The 19,055-nt window shown below is 35.2% G+C and overlaps 2 protein-coding genes across 2 annotated transcripts in view; both read left to right on the top strand.

Annotated features, from left to right (window-relative positions):
* Positions 1–3,747: 3,747 nt before the first annotated feature.
* Positions 3,748–8,001, top strand: LOC118533298 (bile acid receptor-like). The gene is made up of 5 exons (XM_036088487.2): positions 3,748–3,843; positions 4,696–4,818; positions 5,230–5,355; positions 5,516–5,629; positions 7,656–8,001. The coding sequence occupies exons 1-5, from the start codon at positions 3,819–3,821 to the stop codon at positions 7,901–7,903; spliced, it is 636 nt and encodes a 211-aa protein (XP_035944380.2). The 5' UTR covers positions 3,748–3,818; the 3' UTR covers positions 7,904–8,001.
* Positions 8,002–9,445: 1,444 nt separating this feature from the next.
* Positions 9,446–19,055, top strand: part of SYCP1 (synaptonemal complex protein 1) — a 146,474-nt gene continuing 136,864 nt past the window's right edge. Inside the window, exons 1-6 of the mRNA XM_078072570.1 lie at positions 9,446–10,962; positions 13,115–13,199; positions 13,379–13,422; positions 13,594–13,650; positions 15,723–15,887; positions 16,552–16,619. Of these exons, the coding sequence (XP_077928696.1) occupies positions 10,855–10,962; positions 13,115–13,199; positions 13,379–13,422; positions 13,594–13,650; positions 15,723–15,887; positions 16,552–16,619 (527 nt within the window). The 5' untranslated portion in view covers positions 9,446–10,854. The remainder of the gene's footprint in view (positions 10,963–13,114; positions 13,200–13,378; positions 13,423–13,593; positions 13,651–15,722; positions 15,888–16,551; positions 16,620–19,055) is intronic.

Raw genomic sequence — 19,055 nt, 5'->3', positions numbered from 1 at the left:
AGTATTTGCTTATTCTTAAAATGCAGGGCCCTGATGTTAAAACTAGATGGAAGAAGGGGCACCTGGTTGGCTCAGTTTAGCATCTACCTTCAGCTCAGGTCATGATCCCAGAGTCCTGGGATGGAGCCCAGCATTGGGCTCCCTGCTTAGCAGGGAGCCTGCTTTTCCCTCTCCCTCTGGCCCTCACTCATGCTTGTTCTCTCTCTCTAGTAATCTCTCTCTCTCTCAAATAAATAAATAAATAAATAATCTTTAAAAAAACTAGATGGAAGATGAGGCATAGTTCTGGAAAATTTAAGCTGAGTTTTCTATTTCCTTCGATGAATCTAAATCACAAAACTCTCACTCTCAAGTGTGTCTACAGAAAAAAAGGGTATCACAAGTCTCTAAGAGGGGCATTGACAAAGCATATCAACTTTACTGCTTGGAATGGATTAAGAGGAAGATAGCAGGGGTTATTGCATAGGAATGGGGAATGAAAGAGGAAGTAGGAAGGGGGACTGCTATGCATGGATTTAAGAAGTGAAAGGGAAAATATAGACACCTCCCCCAAAACACACACACACACGCACATGCACACACATACACGCACATGCACACACACATACACCACGGCCTATTCAATTTTTCAGAGCAAAAAAACCTAAAAATATTTTCTCACCTTTGGGAGTGCTCAAAAAGGAAGAAGGACAGAGGAGTAAGTTTCAAAGAATATCTCTTCCTATTTATGGGTTGAGGTGGAAATACGAGGAGAGAAGAGGTTTTCCTTACACTCTTACCAGAGCATATATTCTTTCAAGTGCACCTTGAGAGATGCTTCATGGAATCTTGATATTCTGTACAACATAGTTGTAAAAATGCTTTTAGATGGTATATTATAACCATAATAAAATAAGAAGTTATCTTTTTTTATTATGTTATGTTAATCACCATACATTACATCATTAGTTTTTGATGTAGTGTTCCATGATCCATTGTTTGCGTATAACACCCAGTGCTCCATGCAGAACGTGCCCTCTTTAATACCCATCACCAGACTAACCCATCCCCCCACCCCCCTCCCCTCTGGAACCCTCAGTTTGTTTCTCAGAGTCCATAGTCTCTCATGGTTCGTCTCCCCCTCCGATCCCCCCCTTCATTCTTCCCCTCCTGCTATCTTCTTCTTCCTTTTTTTTTTTTTAACATATAATGTATTATTTGTTTCAGAGGTACAGATCTGTGATTCATCAGTCTTGCACACTTCACAGCGCTCACCATAGCACATACCCTCCCCAGTGTCTATCACCCAGCCACCCCATCCCTCCCACCCTAGAAAGTTATCTTAATGTGATGGAACTATTTTGTTCAATTTCCACATGTGATTATTGAAAGGAACAACCTTGGATTAGAAGATATCAATCATAAGGGAATATAAATGTATATTAAACTAAATCTTATTGATGAAAAAAACATTTTATTGAAATAATTTAGTTATTTCAATTAACTCTACTAGGAAGGTATATATTAATAAAAAAACTAAAAATACCTAATAGTAAAATTTTAAAAGTACTTTTTTTGTCATTAGGTTTTTTTCGACGTAGCATCACCAAAAATGCAGTATATCGTTGCAAGAATGGTGGCCACTGTGAAATGGACATGTACATGCGTAGGAAATGTCAAGAGTGCAGACTGAAAAAGTGTAAGGCAGTAGGAATGTTGGCAGAATGTAAGTGTTATTGTGGACTTTGGGGGTTCTTTTTTTGAGGGGGATTTTAGTTTTTCTTACCTTATTGACAACATAATGCATTCCTCAAGTTATCATTTTGAGCATTAACGTATTTCTCTAGATTGAAGCTATTTCTCTAGCAACTGATAGATTAGGATGACTGGTAACCAACCTAGATATTTTTCCATAAACCGTGTTCTATACTATATTGCTCTAATTTTGGCAATATTCAATATGTTCTTCTTCATTGGAAATCCTTGTATTTTCATATGACTTAACCTTAATTTATATAATGTATCTATAAAAAGCAGAATTTTAAATTAGTAGTCCCCCTTCTTTGGTCTTGTATCTTTAGAAGCCTACATGATAACTAGGTATGTAGAGCCTACTAACAACTCATAGGTGTCAAAACCCAACTCAACAGGCAGAAGTACTTAGGCTGTTTTGAGTTCCTTCTATGTTCACAGTGTTTTTAGCTTATAGATTACATGAGGTCATGTAATCCTCAGAGTAGTACTAAGATTTTGGCATTGTTTCCCCAATTCCTCCTATTTCCCAGGGCTCAAAATGTCATGGTGATTTCAAAATTCATTTTCTTAATAAGGTACTATTAATGTTTTCTTTTCATGCCTAATCTAGCCTTGTATAAACTCTTATTATCTTGCACTCTTACTGTTATATTAATTTCATGGCTATTTCTTCATTATCTCTTTTTAGTTCAGTCTACCTTCAACTGCTATGAATAATACTCTTCAATTTTTATTAAGTTACACTCCTGTTCAATAAACACCAATGCAATATTCTGTTTATATTATTCTGTTTATTTTAATAAAATCCAAACTCCTCAAAGTTCTTGACCGAAAGGATTCCTATTATTTAAAATTCCAGGGTTGGGGGCACCTGGCTGGCTGGCTCAGTTGGTGGAACGTGTGACTCTTGATCTCAGGGTTGTGAGTTTGAGCCCCATGTTGGGGATAGAGATTACTTAAAAATCTTAAAAAAAAAAATTCAGGGTTGGAATAGATCTTAAGGTTATCCTGTCCAACCAGCCTGAATCCTTTACTTTATCCCTGTCTGAGAATGCTCAGGCTGCCATAACAAAATACCACTGTCTTGTCTTATTAGGAAAAAATCGACTTAGCTCATTTAACAAAATCACAAAATATTTTCTTGACCTTATATAAAAATCAAAGAAAAAAGCTCGTAGATAAGGTAGTTGAATTTCTATATCAATTGATATTCTATGTTTCCAAGATATGATGTGGAAATTTCTCTAACATAAAAAGGTCTAAATTTATGGTTTGGAGATGCAAAATCGGTTTTTAATTTATGCCTAGGATGACTATGTACTTTTAAGTAGAGGGTAGTTATGGATGGAAAAGGAGAAAGTAATGTAGTAAATTTAAACGCTGTGTACATACTTGCCAAAAAAGGAAGGTTCTTTGTGAAAAGACAAGTCTATAATAATATATGTGTACAGTGTAAGACAATTTTCATTGAATCCTATAATGTTATCTGCCATTCCTAAAACATTTTATATGAATTTTGTAATATCACAGGTTTGCTCACAGAAATCCAATGCAAGTCAAAGAGACTTCGAAAGAACTTTAAACAGAAGAATAGTTTTTACTCTAACATCAAAATGGAAGAGGGAAGAGTAGACAACAAGCTTGTATCATCCACCACTAGATCTGGAAAAGTGGCAAGACTCTTAAAAAGTTTCTTTTTTCTTTAATGATGACATGTCTTGCTTAATACAAATTCATTATAGTTTCCCCCCTGTGTTTTCTTATAGATTCAGGAGAGCATGGAACTAACTCAAGAGGAACATCAGCTCATTAATAACATTGTGGCTGCTCATCAAAAATATACAATTCCTTTAGAGGAAACAAAGAAATTTGTATGTGTTCATTAATGGCAAGAAATAATTTATAACTAATTATGTTAGAAAACAATAGCATAAACATGAAAGTTAAAAATTTAAACAGTTAGTTGAAAGAAATAAAATCTATTACTCTCATTTCTTTTTGTTGGCTAGCTGCAGAAGTATGCAAATCCTGAACTGAGCTTCTTGCGACTCTCAGAAACAGTGGTCCTACACCTACAGGGGTTAATGGATTTTACCAAGGGACTCCCAGGTAATCACTTTACCTTTGGAAAATAATTTCATACTACTTGATTTTTAAAAAGTTCCCTGTTTTAAAGACAAGGGACATTTTAGGAAAACAAAACCCTGTATTTCTCCACCAAAGCTGCTTCCAAATGCAAAAACATGTTCATTTTGTCTACTTTAAACAATCAGGTGTGGGGGAGTGCCTGGATGTCTCAGTTGGTTAAGCACCCCACTCTTGATTTCAGCTCAGGTCATGATCTCAGGGGCATGAATTCTAGCCCCACATTTTGCTCTATGCTGAGCATGGAGACCGCTTAAGATTCTCTCTCTCCCTCACCCTCTGCCCCTTCCCCACCTCTCGTGTGCACTCTCTCTTTCTCCCTCTCTAAAAACAAAAAAAACCAATCAGGTGATTGAAAATATTAATATTTAAAAATATTCAAATGACTCCAAAGACTTAGAGCAAGACACATAATATGGTTGATTCTAACTTTTAATGTTTTGAAATTGTTTTTTTATATAAAACATGAAACAAATAAAATTGCCTGTATAATATGAAAAAAATCAAGCTACACTTGGCTAAAACTTACCTATTTATATGCACAGATAACTCATTGTAAAAATAAATTCTTTGAGGCTAAACTTTGTTTAATTTCCTCTTGTCATATGGAAGTATTATTATCTAGTTCTGATGAAAGGGCTCTAAAATATTACCATGTGGAATCAAGAATTTTGTTCATATTTGAAATTACAGATCGTGATTATCCTAAGGAAACATTTAGGATTCATATTATAACTAAATGAAAAATTAAATCTTATACCTGAAAATTATCTTTTCATTACTGATTTCAAACAATTATGTGATCTTTTCTTCAAGGATTTGAAAATTTGACAACTGAGGACCAGACTGCATTATGCAAGGGATCAAAAACTGAAGTGATGTTCCTTCATGGGGCCCAACTTTACAGTCAGAAAGAATGTCTTTCATCAGCTTCTGAAAGTAAAAAAGGCCAACCAACTTAATCTTAATGTTAACAGTTACTATTAAATACAGCAACAAATTATATAACATTATTTTTTATTATATTTTCACTTTACTAGTTAGTATAGGAATAAGTACTTCATAATAGCTTTTCCAATTCATTGGTCTAGCTTTTGCTTTTCTTTAAAAAAAACCAAACAGACCTTTTTTTAAAATTATATGGCATCATGGAAAACATTTTTGCAGGGTTTTCTACACAATATTTATATAAAATCTGAACTATTAATCTCGGTTCATATTCCAGTAATGAAAATTATAAAGCTACCATTTGTTGGGAATATTTCCTGTCTAACAGATTAGAGAGATTGGATTTACTATCTGTATAAAGATTTTTTAAAAATCAGACTTTATATTTTTCCCTGTTGCTAGGTACCATGAGAGTATCAGATCATTCAGATCATTCACTGAATTGTCACAATCAGAGTGATAATAGAAGTGTTATTTATTCTATGGAAACATTTTGCAATGAAGACTGTCCTCCTACTACACTGACTGGTAATATTACATACAATACAAAATATTATATTGGATGGAAAAAATTGGTCAGATATAATGTTTCATTATATTATGCTGCTTTGAGAAAAGATGATAATGGCCATATGTTTGATTATGCGCTATTGTCTGATGAAAATACATTTGATATTAATCTTTTTAGGTATTGCTGAAGAATTTATTACCACATTGTTTTACTTCTACAGAAGAATGAGTGAACTTAATATTACTAATACTGAATATGCTCTGCTTGCAGCAACAACTGTGTTTTTTTCAGGTAAAAACCATTCAGAAGAAAATATTTGGATTAAGACTGGCAATCAGATCATGATGTCTGTGGCTATTATATCATTCACTGATGCCAAATGTTAACAATTTTATTTTGTCAAAATTTTCTCTTCGAGAGAATTCTCTTCAGCTTACGAACTTGCTGTAATTTCTTGCATCTTAAAAAAAGCCTTCTTGACCTCTAATCCCTTTCAGCTATTTTCCCATTTCTCTGTTCTACTCTACAGAAAAAAAATTTTTTTGTCTGTACTCCTTCCTTCATTTATCTCATCTCATTTGCTCCTGAACCCACTGCAGTCAGAGTTTGTCCCCTTCTTTCCATTCTACCATAATTTGTCAAAGATCTTCAGTAATCTGGCATTGCTGATTCCGGTTTTCAATTCTTAGTCCTCATTGTACTTGACCCATCAGCTTCATCTGGCAGAGCAGATCACTCCTTCTCTCTTGGAAAACTTTCATCACTTGATTTCTGTTGATCACTCCCTCCTTGTAGACACTCTTTTCCCCCACCTGATTTCCAGGACATCACACTCTCTTGATTTTCCTCCTCAGTGGCTGAGATTTCCATCTCCTTTGTTAATTCCTCCTCATCTCCCACACTGATAAATGTTAAGAGCGACCTAGGGCTCAGTTCTCTTTTCTTCTACACTTACTTCCTTTGAAATTTCATCCTCTCTCATGGCTTTAAACACCATCTACATGTTGACAAGTCCCAAAGTTATATAGCAAGTTGGACTGTTCCCCTAGGCTCCACTAAATAGCCTACTCAAGATTTCAATTTGTAGTAGGTGTATCAAATTTAACATGTCCCAAGGTGAACTCCTGATCTCTCCCTTGATCCTCCTATATTCTTCCTCCATGTTTACTAAATGGCATCTCCATCCTTCAGGTTACACAAGCCAAAATTTGTGAAGTCATCCTTCACTACTTTCTTTCTCTTATACCCTATCAAATAGGCAACACCTCCTGTTGGCTCTAGCCTCAAAATATATCCAGAACTCAACCACTTCTTACTGTCTCTGTCCCTGCCACCCTAATTCAAACTAGTATCCTTTTTTGCTTTCCTGTTTCTGCCCTTGCCTCCCCAGAGTCTATTCTCTATATAGTAGCCAGAGTTGTTCTTTTGAAACGTAAGCTAGATCATTTCATTTCTCTGCTCATAATCCTTTCATGGTTTCCTGTTCTACACAGATTAAAGCCAAATTCTTTCTATTATTGCCTACTACTGTCCCTTTTGCTCACACCACCACAGCCACATTACTTTTGATACATATTTTACTTGAAAATGTCAAGCTGGCTCCTGCCACAGGTTGTCTTGTATTTGACAAATATGCTTGGAAAGCTCTTTCCCCAGGTAGTTACATGCCGCCCTCCTTCATCTCAGATCTCTGTTAAATGTCATCTTACCTCTGATTATCCTTTTAAAAATAGCTTCACCCTGAATTCTTATTCCTTTCTGTTTTTCTCTATAACACTTATCATTGTCATATTATATTTTTATTTAAAATGTGTATATATCTCTTTTCTCACCCACTCCTCCCAAACTCAGGATATAAGCTTAAAGAGGGCAGGAAACTGTGTCTGTTATGTTCGCTGCTGTATCTCCACCACAATGCCTGGATAAATAATTGCTGCCTAACCATTAAGAAATTCTTGGTTGGTTCTTATATTTTATAACTAGGTACTTAAGAAACTTGCCTTTTCCTTACTGTTGATCTTGAGGAAATTAATCTTTTTAAGTTTCAAGTAAGCTTGAAACTTGCTCTTATATTCTTACAACCACTTACTGACCCTTCTCTTCCTATTTGACTTTACTTCTCTACCTCATAGAGTACTATGAAGATTAAATAAGATATTGCTTGAAGTAAGTTACTTAGCATAATATCTTGCATATATTAAGGGTTCGGAAAATATTTGCTATTTTTATTATCTACAAACTGTATTGTTTTAAATTAATTCATTATCTTCTACTACTTTCCAGTATTCATTAAGATATATATGATGATGTTTTTCAGATCGTCCACACCTTAAAAATAAGCAACATGTGGAAAATATACAAGAACCGATTTTACAAATTTTGTACAAATATTCAAAAATTTATCATCCAGAAGACCCACAGCATTTTGCTCGTCTCATAGGGAGGCTCACTGAACTGAGAACACTGAATCACAACTACTCAGAAATACTTAGCACTTGGAAAGCAAAGGACCCCAAATTGGCTAGTTTACTCTCAGAGAAATGGAATTTGTATTCACATTGTTGAAATTTAGAATGTTGTTGTGGTTTGCCTTAAAACTTTCTAATTCTAGATTGTTGACTCTATCATCATAGGATGACTGATTTGAAAAACAAACAGGATTGCTAGGTTACCAATATATCACCATAAAATGGACATCATCAGTGCTCATCAAATTTTGTGGGATATAGGATGAACCACTAGAGGGACATCTAGGATTCTTTTCAAGATTTGACTCAAAGGAGCAATGACTGTTGTTACTGCATGGTTCCTTCAAAAGGGAATAATGCTAAATAGAGTTCTTATCTGAAGAAACTCTACTTTTTTCCTTTAGTAGAAAAATGGAATGAAAATATACAGATTATAGACATGAGAAAGGCTATCTAGTGGAAACAATTGTAATTAGAATAAAGGTAGTTTATTACCCTCATTAATTAGGCCAGATTGATGGATAAAGAACATTTTAAATTTATTCCTGTTATAGCATTTTATGAATTATTAAAGAGGAACAAAACTTTGTTCAACTCTTACCTTTTCTTAATGTTTTTAAAAAAAGAAATATTTTTAAGTCCACATTTTAAAAATCTGTGATGGCCAGATATTGAAAAAACTTAAAATGACAAATCATTAAAATGTTTTAACATACATTGGGAAATTTAGCACAATTTACTGCTCATTCTGGTAGACAATATTTTGACATTTTTGTCAATATGCCTTTTGTAGAAAAAATGAAGTTCTTAAAAACTGAAATCTTTCCACAAATATTTTAATCCTTCTAAAGATAGGAAGGCTATTTAGTAAGAATAAATTTCATGTGAAATGCATGAAATTGAGAAATTCTATGGTGGCACTATTGTTTTGAAAGACTGGGTGTAAGTAAATAAAATACTGTAAATTTAAGTTAATTTAATACTAGGAGAAGTCGCATTTTGGTTTTCAAGAAAGAAAAAAAGACTAGTTCAATTTTTTTAGTTATAAAACTTAAAAAAACTGGAATATTGAATTTATATCCTCAACGTCAAGAAGATCTTATTTAAATTTATTAATTATTGCCCCCACGGTGCATCTTGGGCATAAACCTGAAATCATCTCTTGGAGGGAATATTTTGTCTTTTTTAGGGTATCTAGACTGTTTCCTTAAAATGTAAAATGAAGGACTTAACCTGGATCAAAAATTTTTAAATTTTAGCAGTAACTCTTATGTCTCATAGGTTAACTTTATACAAAACTGGTTATTTAAAAATATTACTTAAGCCCTTTGGAAATCAATTATAGTACCTGGAGAAGTTTGAAAACAAAGTCAAATGTGTTCAAAATGGAACTCGTTATCTTATTGCTCAAACCTAGGTACTTAGTACCACAATATTTATTGTATTTTCTCGCCCCAGCTTGAAGCCAAGCAGTGAGACTTCTTTCACGGCTTACTATGAAAAAACAGCCATCAAATCCTATTAATTTTACTTCCTAAATATCTTTTACGTTTGATGCCTCTTCATCTCCATTGCCACTGTCACGGCTCAGCTCTTCACACCTTACCCAGCCTATTAAAACTGTCTCCCAAACTCCAGTCCGATATGCCCGCCTAAGCCATTTTTCATAACGACAGATTTTCTTCTGAACTTGATCTTGCTTCCCTTTCTACTCAGAACTCTTCAAGATCCCCATCCATAAAGGCTAAAATCCAAAAGCCTTTGGAAGGCCTCATATCTGCCGAATCTGCAGTCTCATCTCTTGCTGTTTTTCCACCTCTCCTCGACACACCTACGCCACACTACTTGGACTCACTCTCTCTTGTACTAATCTCGCTCACAACCACAGGGCCTTCGCCTACCTTCCCTCAGTCAGGAATTCCCTTTCCCCATTGACTATGTAGCCCACTCTCTCTCTAGTCACTCTCATTCTCGAGGGAAGCCGTAAGAGAAGCCTAACACCTCTCTGTAGCCTCTCCTGACTCCCCAGGCCACAGCAAGCGCCACTTTCCCTGTGTTCTAACCACCCTTTCAAAATTACCACCTATAAATGATTACACCTGGCTATAATTATCTGCCCATCTGTTTCTTCCCTAAGACTGAACTCTTGGACGACGGAAATGGATTTTTCACTCTCCGCTCCAATCTATCACAGCACTTGCTAGTTTTCCTTGCATTCTCTGACAATAGCAGAAGCTTAAAGAACGTCTACGCTGAGGAGAAACAGAATCCCGCGAAGAATTGTTACCAACGTAAAGGAAAATCTCGCGAGAATCGGAAGCCGGGCAAACTCTCGCGGCTGACCGTTATTTAGCCGTTAAACAGCCGTGCGTCCCGCCCTTCCTGGCTGGACGCTGAGGTGGAGCGATTCCCGCCTTTTCTGAGGTTCGGAGGCAGAAGCTCTAATTGATTCTTTTTGCTGTCCTAATAGACAGCAGGTAGCAGTTCGCGTGGGCACCGAGTCCATGGTTTCCCCCTGAATCTTGAAAGGTAAGGGCAGGTGTACTTAATTCCTTTCTTGACGACGGAACCCGGAACTGGGCAATGATTTGATTCGATTCCGCACCTGCAGCACTTGGCCAGCGGCCCCCCTCCACCCCCCCACCCCCGAACACCTCCTCGGTAGCCGGTAGCCCTCTAAGAACTTACGGTACGTCTCGCGGCTGGGTGATGCAATTTACCAGGGCTGGTGGAGGTAGAGCTTTCTTTTCGGGTTGTCACAGTGAGGATACCTCGGAGTTTCTGGCTTGTCTAGGTCGCCAGCGTGGCCATTGGTGGTGGTAGATGGTGGGAACAACTGTGGGGTGTTTTGACTTTGACCGCCCAGTGATGTGACGCTGCGGACTCAACAGTGTAGCAGAGGTTACTCCTGCTCCTTTACATAGCATTTGTTATACAGACATCGCCTTTTAAAATAAAGCATAAAGAGTGTATTAATGAAACAATGTAAAAACACTTTTTCCCCCCTGCCTTCTGGGGCAATAGATAATTACAGCTGGAAGAGAGAAAATGGAAAAGCAAAAGCCTTTTAAATTGTTTGTACCACCAAGATTAAGTAGCAGTCAAGTATCTGCAGTGAGACCTCAGAGTTTGGGAGGAGATTCTAATTTCTTCAAGGTAAATTTGCATATGAATCTTGATTTGACTATTCTTCAGGTAAGGAGACACCATGTACTTTCTTACTGGTGTTATTTTATCATTTTTTTTTCCCAGCAAATGTGGCCTGGTTTACCCAAGAATTTTAAACAAGTTTATTTAAAATTAAAAAAAATTTTAAATCCAATTTACTCAACAGTGTTATATTAGCTACAGGTGTACAATATAGTGATTTCATACTTCCATACATCACCCAGTGCTTACCACGAGAAGGGCCCTCCTTAATCCCCATCACCTATTTCACCCACCCTTCTCCCCTTTGGTAACCATCAGTTAGTTCTCTATAGTTAAGAGTATGTTTCTTGGTTTGTCTCTTCTCCCCCCACCCCCATGACTGTTTATTTCTTTTTTTGTTTTGTTTTGTTTCTTAAATTTCACATAGTGAAATCACATGGTATTTGTCTTTTTCTGACTGACTAATTTTACTTAGGATAATACACTCTAGCTCCATCCATGTCATTGCAAATGGCAAGATTTCATTCTTTTTTATGGGTGAGTAATATTCCATTGTGTATATACACCTCATCTCCTATAACCATTCATCAGTCGATGGACACTTGGGCTGCTTCCATAATTTGACTATTGTAAATAATGCTACAATAAACACAGGGGTCATACATCTTTTCAAATTAGTGTTTCCATAATCTTTGGGTAAATACCCAGTAGTGGAGTTGCTGGATCATAGGGGAGTTCTATTTTTAATTTTTTCAGGAACTCCATACTGTTTTCCAGAGTGGCTGCACCAGTTTGCATTCCCACCAGCAGTTCATGAGAGATCCTTTTTCTCCACATCCTTGTCAATACTTGTTGTTTCTTGTGTTTTTCATTTTAGCCATTCTGACAGGTGTGAGGTGATATCTCATTGTGGTTTTAATTTGCATTTCCCTGATGATGAATGATGTTGAGCATCTTTTCATGTGTGTGTTGGCCATCTGGATGTCTTCTTTGGATAAATGTCTATTCTTCTGCTCATTTTTCAATTGAATTATTTGTGTTTTGGGTGTTGAATTTTATAAATTCTTTATATATTTTGGATACTAACCCTTTATTGGATATGTCCTTTGCAAGTATCTTCTCTCATTCAGTAGGTTGTTTTTAGTTTTGTTGATTGTTTCCTTCACTGTGCAGAAGCTTTTTATCTTGAGGAAGTCCTAATAGTTCATTTTTGCTTTTGTTTCCCTTGACTCAGGAGACCTATCTAGAAAAATGTGGCTATGGCCGATGTCAGAGAAATTACTGCCTGTGCTTTCTTCCAGGATTTTTATTGCCCAAGAATTTTGAATAGTATTGCCTCGAATGAATAATGAGCATACTTAATGTTTGTGAGCATCGTTCATTTAAAAAAATAATCACCGCCTCTGTAGAACTCTGGATACATAATGAGTCCTGCTTATTTGAATCCTCCCTCTGTCCTTAAATGACTTGAGGCAATTTGTAAGACATATACAATGAAATAGCAAGATACAAAAACATATTAAGAGAATATTAGGGTCAAGGAAAAAATAAGAAAATTTGGACAAATATGTTACCATACTAGTAAAAATTAGTGTCTGACTAAGCTTAAAATTTGGCTTTGAGCCTCCTGGTTGCCAGGATAAAAAAAGAAATTCACTTATATAACAGAGTTCTTATCAGAAAGGAGGAATTATACCAAGTTTCTTAGGTTAAACAGCTTTTACTGCTAAATTATTTTTAAAATTTCTCTGTGGAAGTTTATATTGGAGATGGAATGAAGCAATGAATATTTCAATTTTACATGCTGTAGAAAAATTCCTATGGTCTGTATAGCTAAGAGTATAATATTAAAATGCTATTCAGTGAAGACAACTCTCAGTTTTATTAAGGGAAAGATCATAATGAAATTGAAGAAAAGTAATATATTAAGCTACTAATTAAAATTACTATTTTTCTTGAATACTTACAAAGCATATATTTTTTGCTTTTTTACATAACAAAACCACTTGATATTTTAAATATTATATATACCTTAAAGGATTTACAATTGAAGTCACTTCTTTAAGCAGATGCATATTACATATATAATTACATATTACACTGCTAGTTATCAGAGTGGTTTGGAACAGTATGTTTAAGAACTTCTTTGTGTTTCTAGAGTTTCAACAAATATATTGAAGATGATTTTAGTTTTCCATTTGCAATGACTAATCTCTCCAAAAATGGGGAAAACATTGATTCAGGTAAGAGACTGGAAAAGCAATGTATCACTATATATAGAAGTATTTTTTACATACACATTGCTAGATATTGAAAATATAAGTATTATATTGAGAGCCATGACATTAAAGTTAGATATAATACTTAATATAAAAAAATAAGATGTTGGCATATTTAATACCAGTTGTCTTTTATCTTGCAGATCCTGCTTTACAGAAAGTTAAGTTTTTGCCCATGCTTGAACAGGTCAGTTAAGTATAGGGTACATAGATATAATCTGTTTAGGTATTGAGTTGCTTGTTTGAGAACGGAAAAAAATTCTTGTTGGATTATTAGTCGTCAGTACTTAATTGCTACTATTTGGAAACTCTCATCAGAAATATTTTCTTACAGGAAACACTTATTCATTTTTTTTAGGTTGATAATTCTGACAGTTGTCCCTACCAGGAAGGACTAAAAGACTCTGATTTTGAGGTCAGAAGATTTCCCATCTATATTAAATTTCTTGTAATTGGAGTATCATTTATTATTGTTTGTATATCTCTTCCTTTTTGAAGCTTCTAAAGGATTGAAATTTGGTTAATGTTTTAAGTTCTATCCTTTATTTTTTATTTTTTAAAAAGATTTTACTTATTATTTGACACAGAGAGAGAACCCAGCAGGGGGAGCAGCAGAGGGAGAGGGAGAAGCATGTGGGGCTGATGTGGGGCTTGATCCCAGGACCCTGGGATCGCTTAACGACTGAGCCACCCAGGTGCCCAAGTTCTATTCTTTAAAACCATTTTTCCCCCAGGTGCCCAAGTTCTATTCTTTAAAACCATTTTTCCCCCTTTGTTTTTCTTTTAAAGTTGCTGAAACACTAGGCTTCTGCATTTTCCTGGGTTATGCAAGCATCCATTCTTTTGGGGCAATTTAATTTTGAACTACAGAGAGCAAGAATAGAAGAGGGAATGTGGATACAATATGTGAAAAGGCTGAGACTCAAACCACTATTTTACAAACAATCCTTTAATTAATAAGTATGATTGTTTGGCTCATTTGCTGTCTAAAGAATTTATATAACTTGCGGTACTTTTTATTTTGGTTATAAAAAAAATCATTCTTACTTATGGCACGTAGATGTCTTGAAAACAAAAAAGAGGCACGCCTTGGTGGCTCAGTCAGTTAAGGGTCTGCCTTTGGCTCAGGTCATGATCTCAGGGTCCTGGGATGGAGCCTCACATCACATCAGGCTCCCTGCTCAGTGGGGAGTCTGCTTCTCCCTCTGCCCCTCCTCCCCCTTGTGCTCGCTTGGGCTCTCTCTCTCCCAAAAAACAAAACAGAAATTCTAGGGCACCTGGCTGGCTCAGTTGGTAGAGCATGAGACTCTTGAGTTCAAGACCCATTTTGGGTATGAGTCTACTTAAAAAAAAAAAAAAAAATTCCATGGCTTGATAAAGTGCTGTATGTCTGTTGCTGTGATTATAAATGTATCACAGAATTTAAAATATGGAACTTAACTCATGTATTTTGATAACAAAGAGCTATCAGCAAGCAGAAATCTGTGATTTTAAAAAATATATACTGGCATTGGGCGCCTGGGTGGCTCAGTTGGTTAAGCGACTGCCTTCGGCTCAGGTCATGATCCTGGAGTCCCTGGATCGAGTCCCACATCGGGCTCCCTGCTCGGCAGGGAGTCTGCTTCTCCCTCTGACCCTCCCCCCTCTCATGTGCTCTCTCTCTCTCATTCTCTCTCTCTCAAATAAATAAATAAAATCTTTAAAAAAAAATATATATATATATACTGGCATTTACCTTATAATGTTGAAATGGATAATGCAGGAAATCCAAGTAAAAGCTAAATAAAACTTTAGAATAAATGAAAGCTAGATCTTGTGTTAACGATTTTTTGTCATTATATTTTAAAATTCATGTCCTTTAGGTAATCTTCAAACTGTATAACCAGAATGTTTCAAGGCCATTGTAAAAATTTATAGATATCATGTAGAGTGACTTATTTTAGCTTTTAACCAGCCAGATTCTCTCATTGACTAAACTATTTCCAATATCTGGCTTAGGTACATTTTCAAGGTATTAGATTTTATTCAGTAGGGTATAACTTAGTCAAGTGACCAGTAACTTTAGTGAAGTAGCTAATACTGCTAATAACTTTTAAAGAGTTAATGTAGTTTTCAGGATGCTATTAGGGCATAAATTGAGGCAAGACTTGTTCTCAACTATTAAGATACTATATTACTCATAGATATTTTAAATAGGCAGCTGTAGTTTTTAATTGTTCAAAATTTTATTTTTTTTTATTTTTTATTTTTTAAAGATTTTATTTATTTATTTGAGAGAGAGAGAGAGAGAGAGCACATGAGAGGGTGGAGGGTCAGAGGGAGAAGCAGACTCCCTGCTGAGCAGGGAGCCCGATGTGGGACTCGATCCAGGGACTCCAGGATCATGACCTGAGCCGAAGGCAGTCGCTTAACCAACTGAGCCACCCAGGCGCCCAATTGTTCAAAATTTTAGTCTAACCACTCTTTTAAACCTATCTATCTCAACAGAATTCAGAGCCAATGAGCAGACTATATTCAAAACTGTATAAGGAGGCTGAAAAGATCAAGAAGTGGAAAGTAAGTGTGGAATCTGAATTGAAGCAGAAAGAAAATAAGTTGCAAGAAAATAGAAAGATAATTGAAGCACAGCGGAAAGCCATTCAGGAACTACAGGTATAATGAGATTTGGAATTGAAAATGTAGTGTAGCAGATTTTATCATATTACTTTTAAAATAGAGTATTTCAGTGATGTGGATTTTAAGGACAGTGGTTTTTGAATTTTTACTGATACTGTGTTTCAACTTTAGGATGAGCACAGAGGACAAGTTGCACAAAGCTTAGTGTAAATGATTAGGGAAATAAATTACTTTAGATAAAGATTGATTTAATGATTCTAATTATAAACTTTTAATTTTTATTCCTATTACTGATGATTTGTTTAATATAAATGTCTTTTATTAATTGGAATATGACATTTATGGATTTTATATTTGGAACTATTTAGCTTCAGTTTTGTGGCCGAGTGAAAGAAAAATGTTGAGAAAATGAAACATTGGGATAGGACAAAGATAAAACATTTAAAAATACTTAGGGAAGATAATATTACATTAAAATATTGTTGGATACTTTTTGGATATGATTCGGCAAACTTGATTTTAGATCTATGAAAGTGAGATCCATATTTTTATGGGAAATCCATAAGCTGTGACACAAAAGTTTTTTGTGTGCAAAGAATTCTTATACTTCTTAGTTAGCAAAGAAATGCTGCTTAATGATTGTACTCTTTATTTTGTTAAGCAAAATGTGATGAACTGTTCTTTTTGTTTTGTAAATTAGTTTGAAAATGAAAAAGTAAGTTTGAAATTAGAAGAAGGAATTCAAGAAAATAAAGATTTAATAAAAGAGTAAGTAATAATTTAATGAAATTGTTCTTTCTAAATTTATTCCAGATTTATTAAAATGATTTCCAGAAATTTATTGAACTTAATATTCTGTTATGTAATATTAACTTATATATAGAATTCTACCTGGGTACTGTGGAAGAAGGAAGAAATACTTATTTTACGTTCTTGTATTTGGCAAACAGTGGTCACTGACTAGTAATTTCTCACTTTTTAAAATGTCAGGCGGGAGAAAAACCATTATTTGGTATCAATAGGTATCTGATAAAAAATCCTGTATCTACAACTCCCTATGTATATTGTCTACCTTTCTGTTTGTTGCAACATTTTAGGTGCAGCATTTGTAAAATAGTGCTCAATTTAGTTACAAGGTAATTCCTACTCTCAAATTCCTGTTTTTGTCAGTGGCCTAATGATTCTTCCATTAATGTTAGCTTAAAATTTTAGTGTCCTCTTTAGCTTTTCCTTTCCTTTGTTCTAGGCAATAGCTAAGCCTTATTTTATACCCTTATTACCTCATTCAGATTATATCATGTAGAATTTAATAGAAAAATGTAGTTGTTTATTTCGTCTGCCAAGTAAATATTGAATAGTTAGAATGTAATGTATGGGTCCCTGAAGAGTGCAAAATTTATTTATTCCTACATGTTTAAGTTAAACATCATGGCTTTAGAAGATCTATCACTTTGTCAGTGAAGTTGCTGATAAATGAAAAAGGCTCTTAAAACAGATTGTTTTAGTCTAATTGAAAGACAACCTGTGGGGGTGCCTGGCTGGCTTAGTTGGAAGAGCATGTGACTCTTAATCTCCGGATGGTGAGTTTGAGCCTAATATTGGGGTTAGAGATTACTTAATTAAAAAAAGACAACCTATGACTTCCCAGATAAAATTTAAATGCTAAACCTCAATTTTTTCCTTGCCTAATTGAGGTTTGGTTATTAGGGAGAAGGGAGAGAGAAGAGAAAGTTTCTAACATTGTGTGCCTATTGTATATTTGGTACTTATGGTCACTTTTGTATGGGTATATGATTGTTTCTATAGTATCTTATAGGACATCTAAAGTCTACTGTAGCCCTAATACCAGTATTTGATAGCTTGTGAGCTTTCTTAAGACTGCTGTTGCCTCCACTGATGAACAGTTGAATTTTTGTTAATACTGTGACTGTTTAGTGACACAGTATAGTTTAAGGTAGTGTAGTGTGACATAATATAGAATTTATGCCATCTCTTTGAGGTGAGAGGGAGTGCATTTATTTTGGGCATGATTTCCTTCTATTTTAAGCAGTTTCAGTTGTGTGTCCGTTTTGGCCTCAAATACTGAATTATCAATTGTCATCTGAAGGAACCTAACATTAGGTAAGAGCTTTGTCAAAATATAGGTGAGAAACAAAGTTAAGGTAGAGTGACTTGATTATTGGATGACAGATTTAATATAAAGTCATATAAATAATATAAAGTAAATATAAAATGAGCTCAGGACCAGCTCATTCACTGATCATGACTTTCTAAAAAGGATGTAGATTTGAAAGAGACTGGGTATTTCAAAACCATACGCCTGGCCTGTAATAGAAGTTTGAGCAGGAATAGACACTTTGGTTTATTGACATTTTTGAGCAGGAAAAGAGTTTTGAGATAATTTAGATAATTTTGGAGGCATTTTTTTTTTTTAATGGAGCAGGACCTTAAATATCTGATTTCCACCATTAGATGTAATAATAGTCTCAATTTTCAAATTTTAGCAGTCAAACCTGAAGCATCTACAGTTACATATTTTCAGAAATACCCTTAAAAAGCAACATTTGATTTTTGTTAGACTCCTAGCTGGGATTTGTTTAAGTAATTTGATGAATTAAACCTGTCAAGCCCTGTAGCATGCATATGATGGTGGTTGTTGTCAGAGAAGGCTTTCTAAAGATGAGGATGTCTGAAGGATGAATAGGAGTTAGCCAGGAGGAGAATTAGAGGTTGCTACTCTAGCATTTCATGACATGCTAAGGAGTTTTGATTTTTATGTTGAAGTGGAGGTGGAGGGATAGGGGTTGCAGAGGGGTGGGCTGAAGAAAGACTGAGTGGTTATAGATATGGCTCCCTTCAACAAGAACAGCTTTAAGTATAATTTAAAATCTTGTGTATCCAGTTAAGATTTCATTTTGAAAAAGGATTTTGGTTCTAGGGAAAAAAAAGTTTGAAAATTGCTGCAGATGGCCATTTGGAAGCCAGTGAAGAGTTTTAAGAATTCTAAAATTGAGACATTGTGAGAACATAGTAGACTTGAATAAATATTTTTTTTGATTGGATGATTGCTTGTATATGGAGTATATGGCTGGTTTTATGTCAGGTTGTGCTGTTCAAAGGGTCTTTGTGGTTTAGGGGAACATATTGCTAAAGGCACTTTTGTCCTCTACCCCTCACCATAAATTAACAGGAAAAGGCTGAAGT

Source organism: Halichoerus grypus, chromosome 5 (genome assembly GCF_964656455.1).
Source record: "Halichoerus grypus chromosome 5, mHalGry1.hap1.1, whole genome shotgun sequence".
In the NCBI taxonomy this organism is placed as follows: domain Eukaryota; kingdom Metazoa; phylum Chordata; class Mammalia; order Carnivora; family Phocidae; genus Halichoerus; species Halichoerus grypus.
The sequence above is the reverse complement of the archived record's forward strand: the minus strand, read 5'-3'. Positions and strand labels throughout refer to the sequence as shown.

Coding starts and splice junctions, on each gene's coding strand:
- LOC118533298 (XM_036088487.2), top strand. CDS start 3,819: ATGGATTTTACCAAGGGACTCCCAG. Junction 3,844..4,695: donor TTTTACCAAGGGACTCCCAG/GTAATCACTTTA, acceptor CTTTTCTTCAAG/GATTTGAAAATTTGACAACT. Junction 5,356..5,515: donor TCCTCCTACTACACTGACTG/GTAATATTACAT, acceptor TAATCTTTTTAG/GTATTGCTGAAGAATTTATT.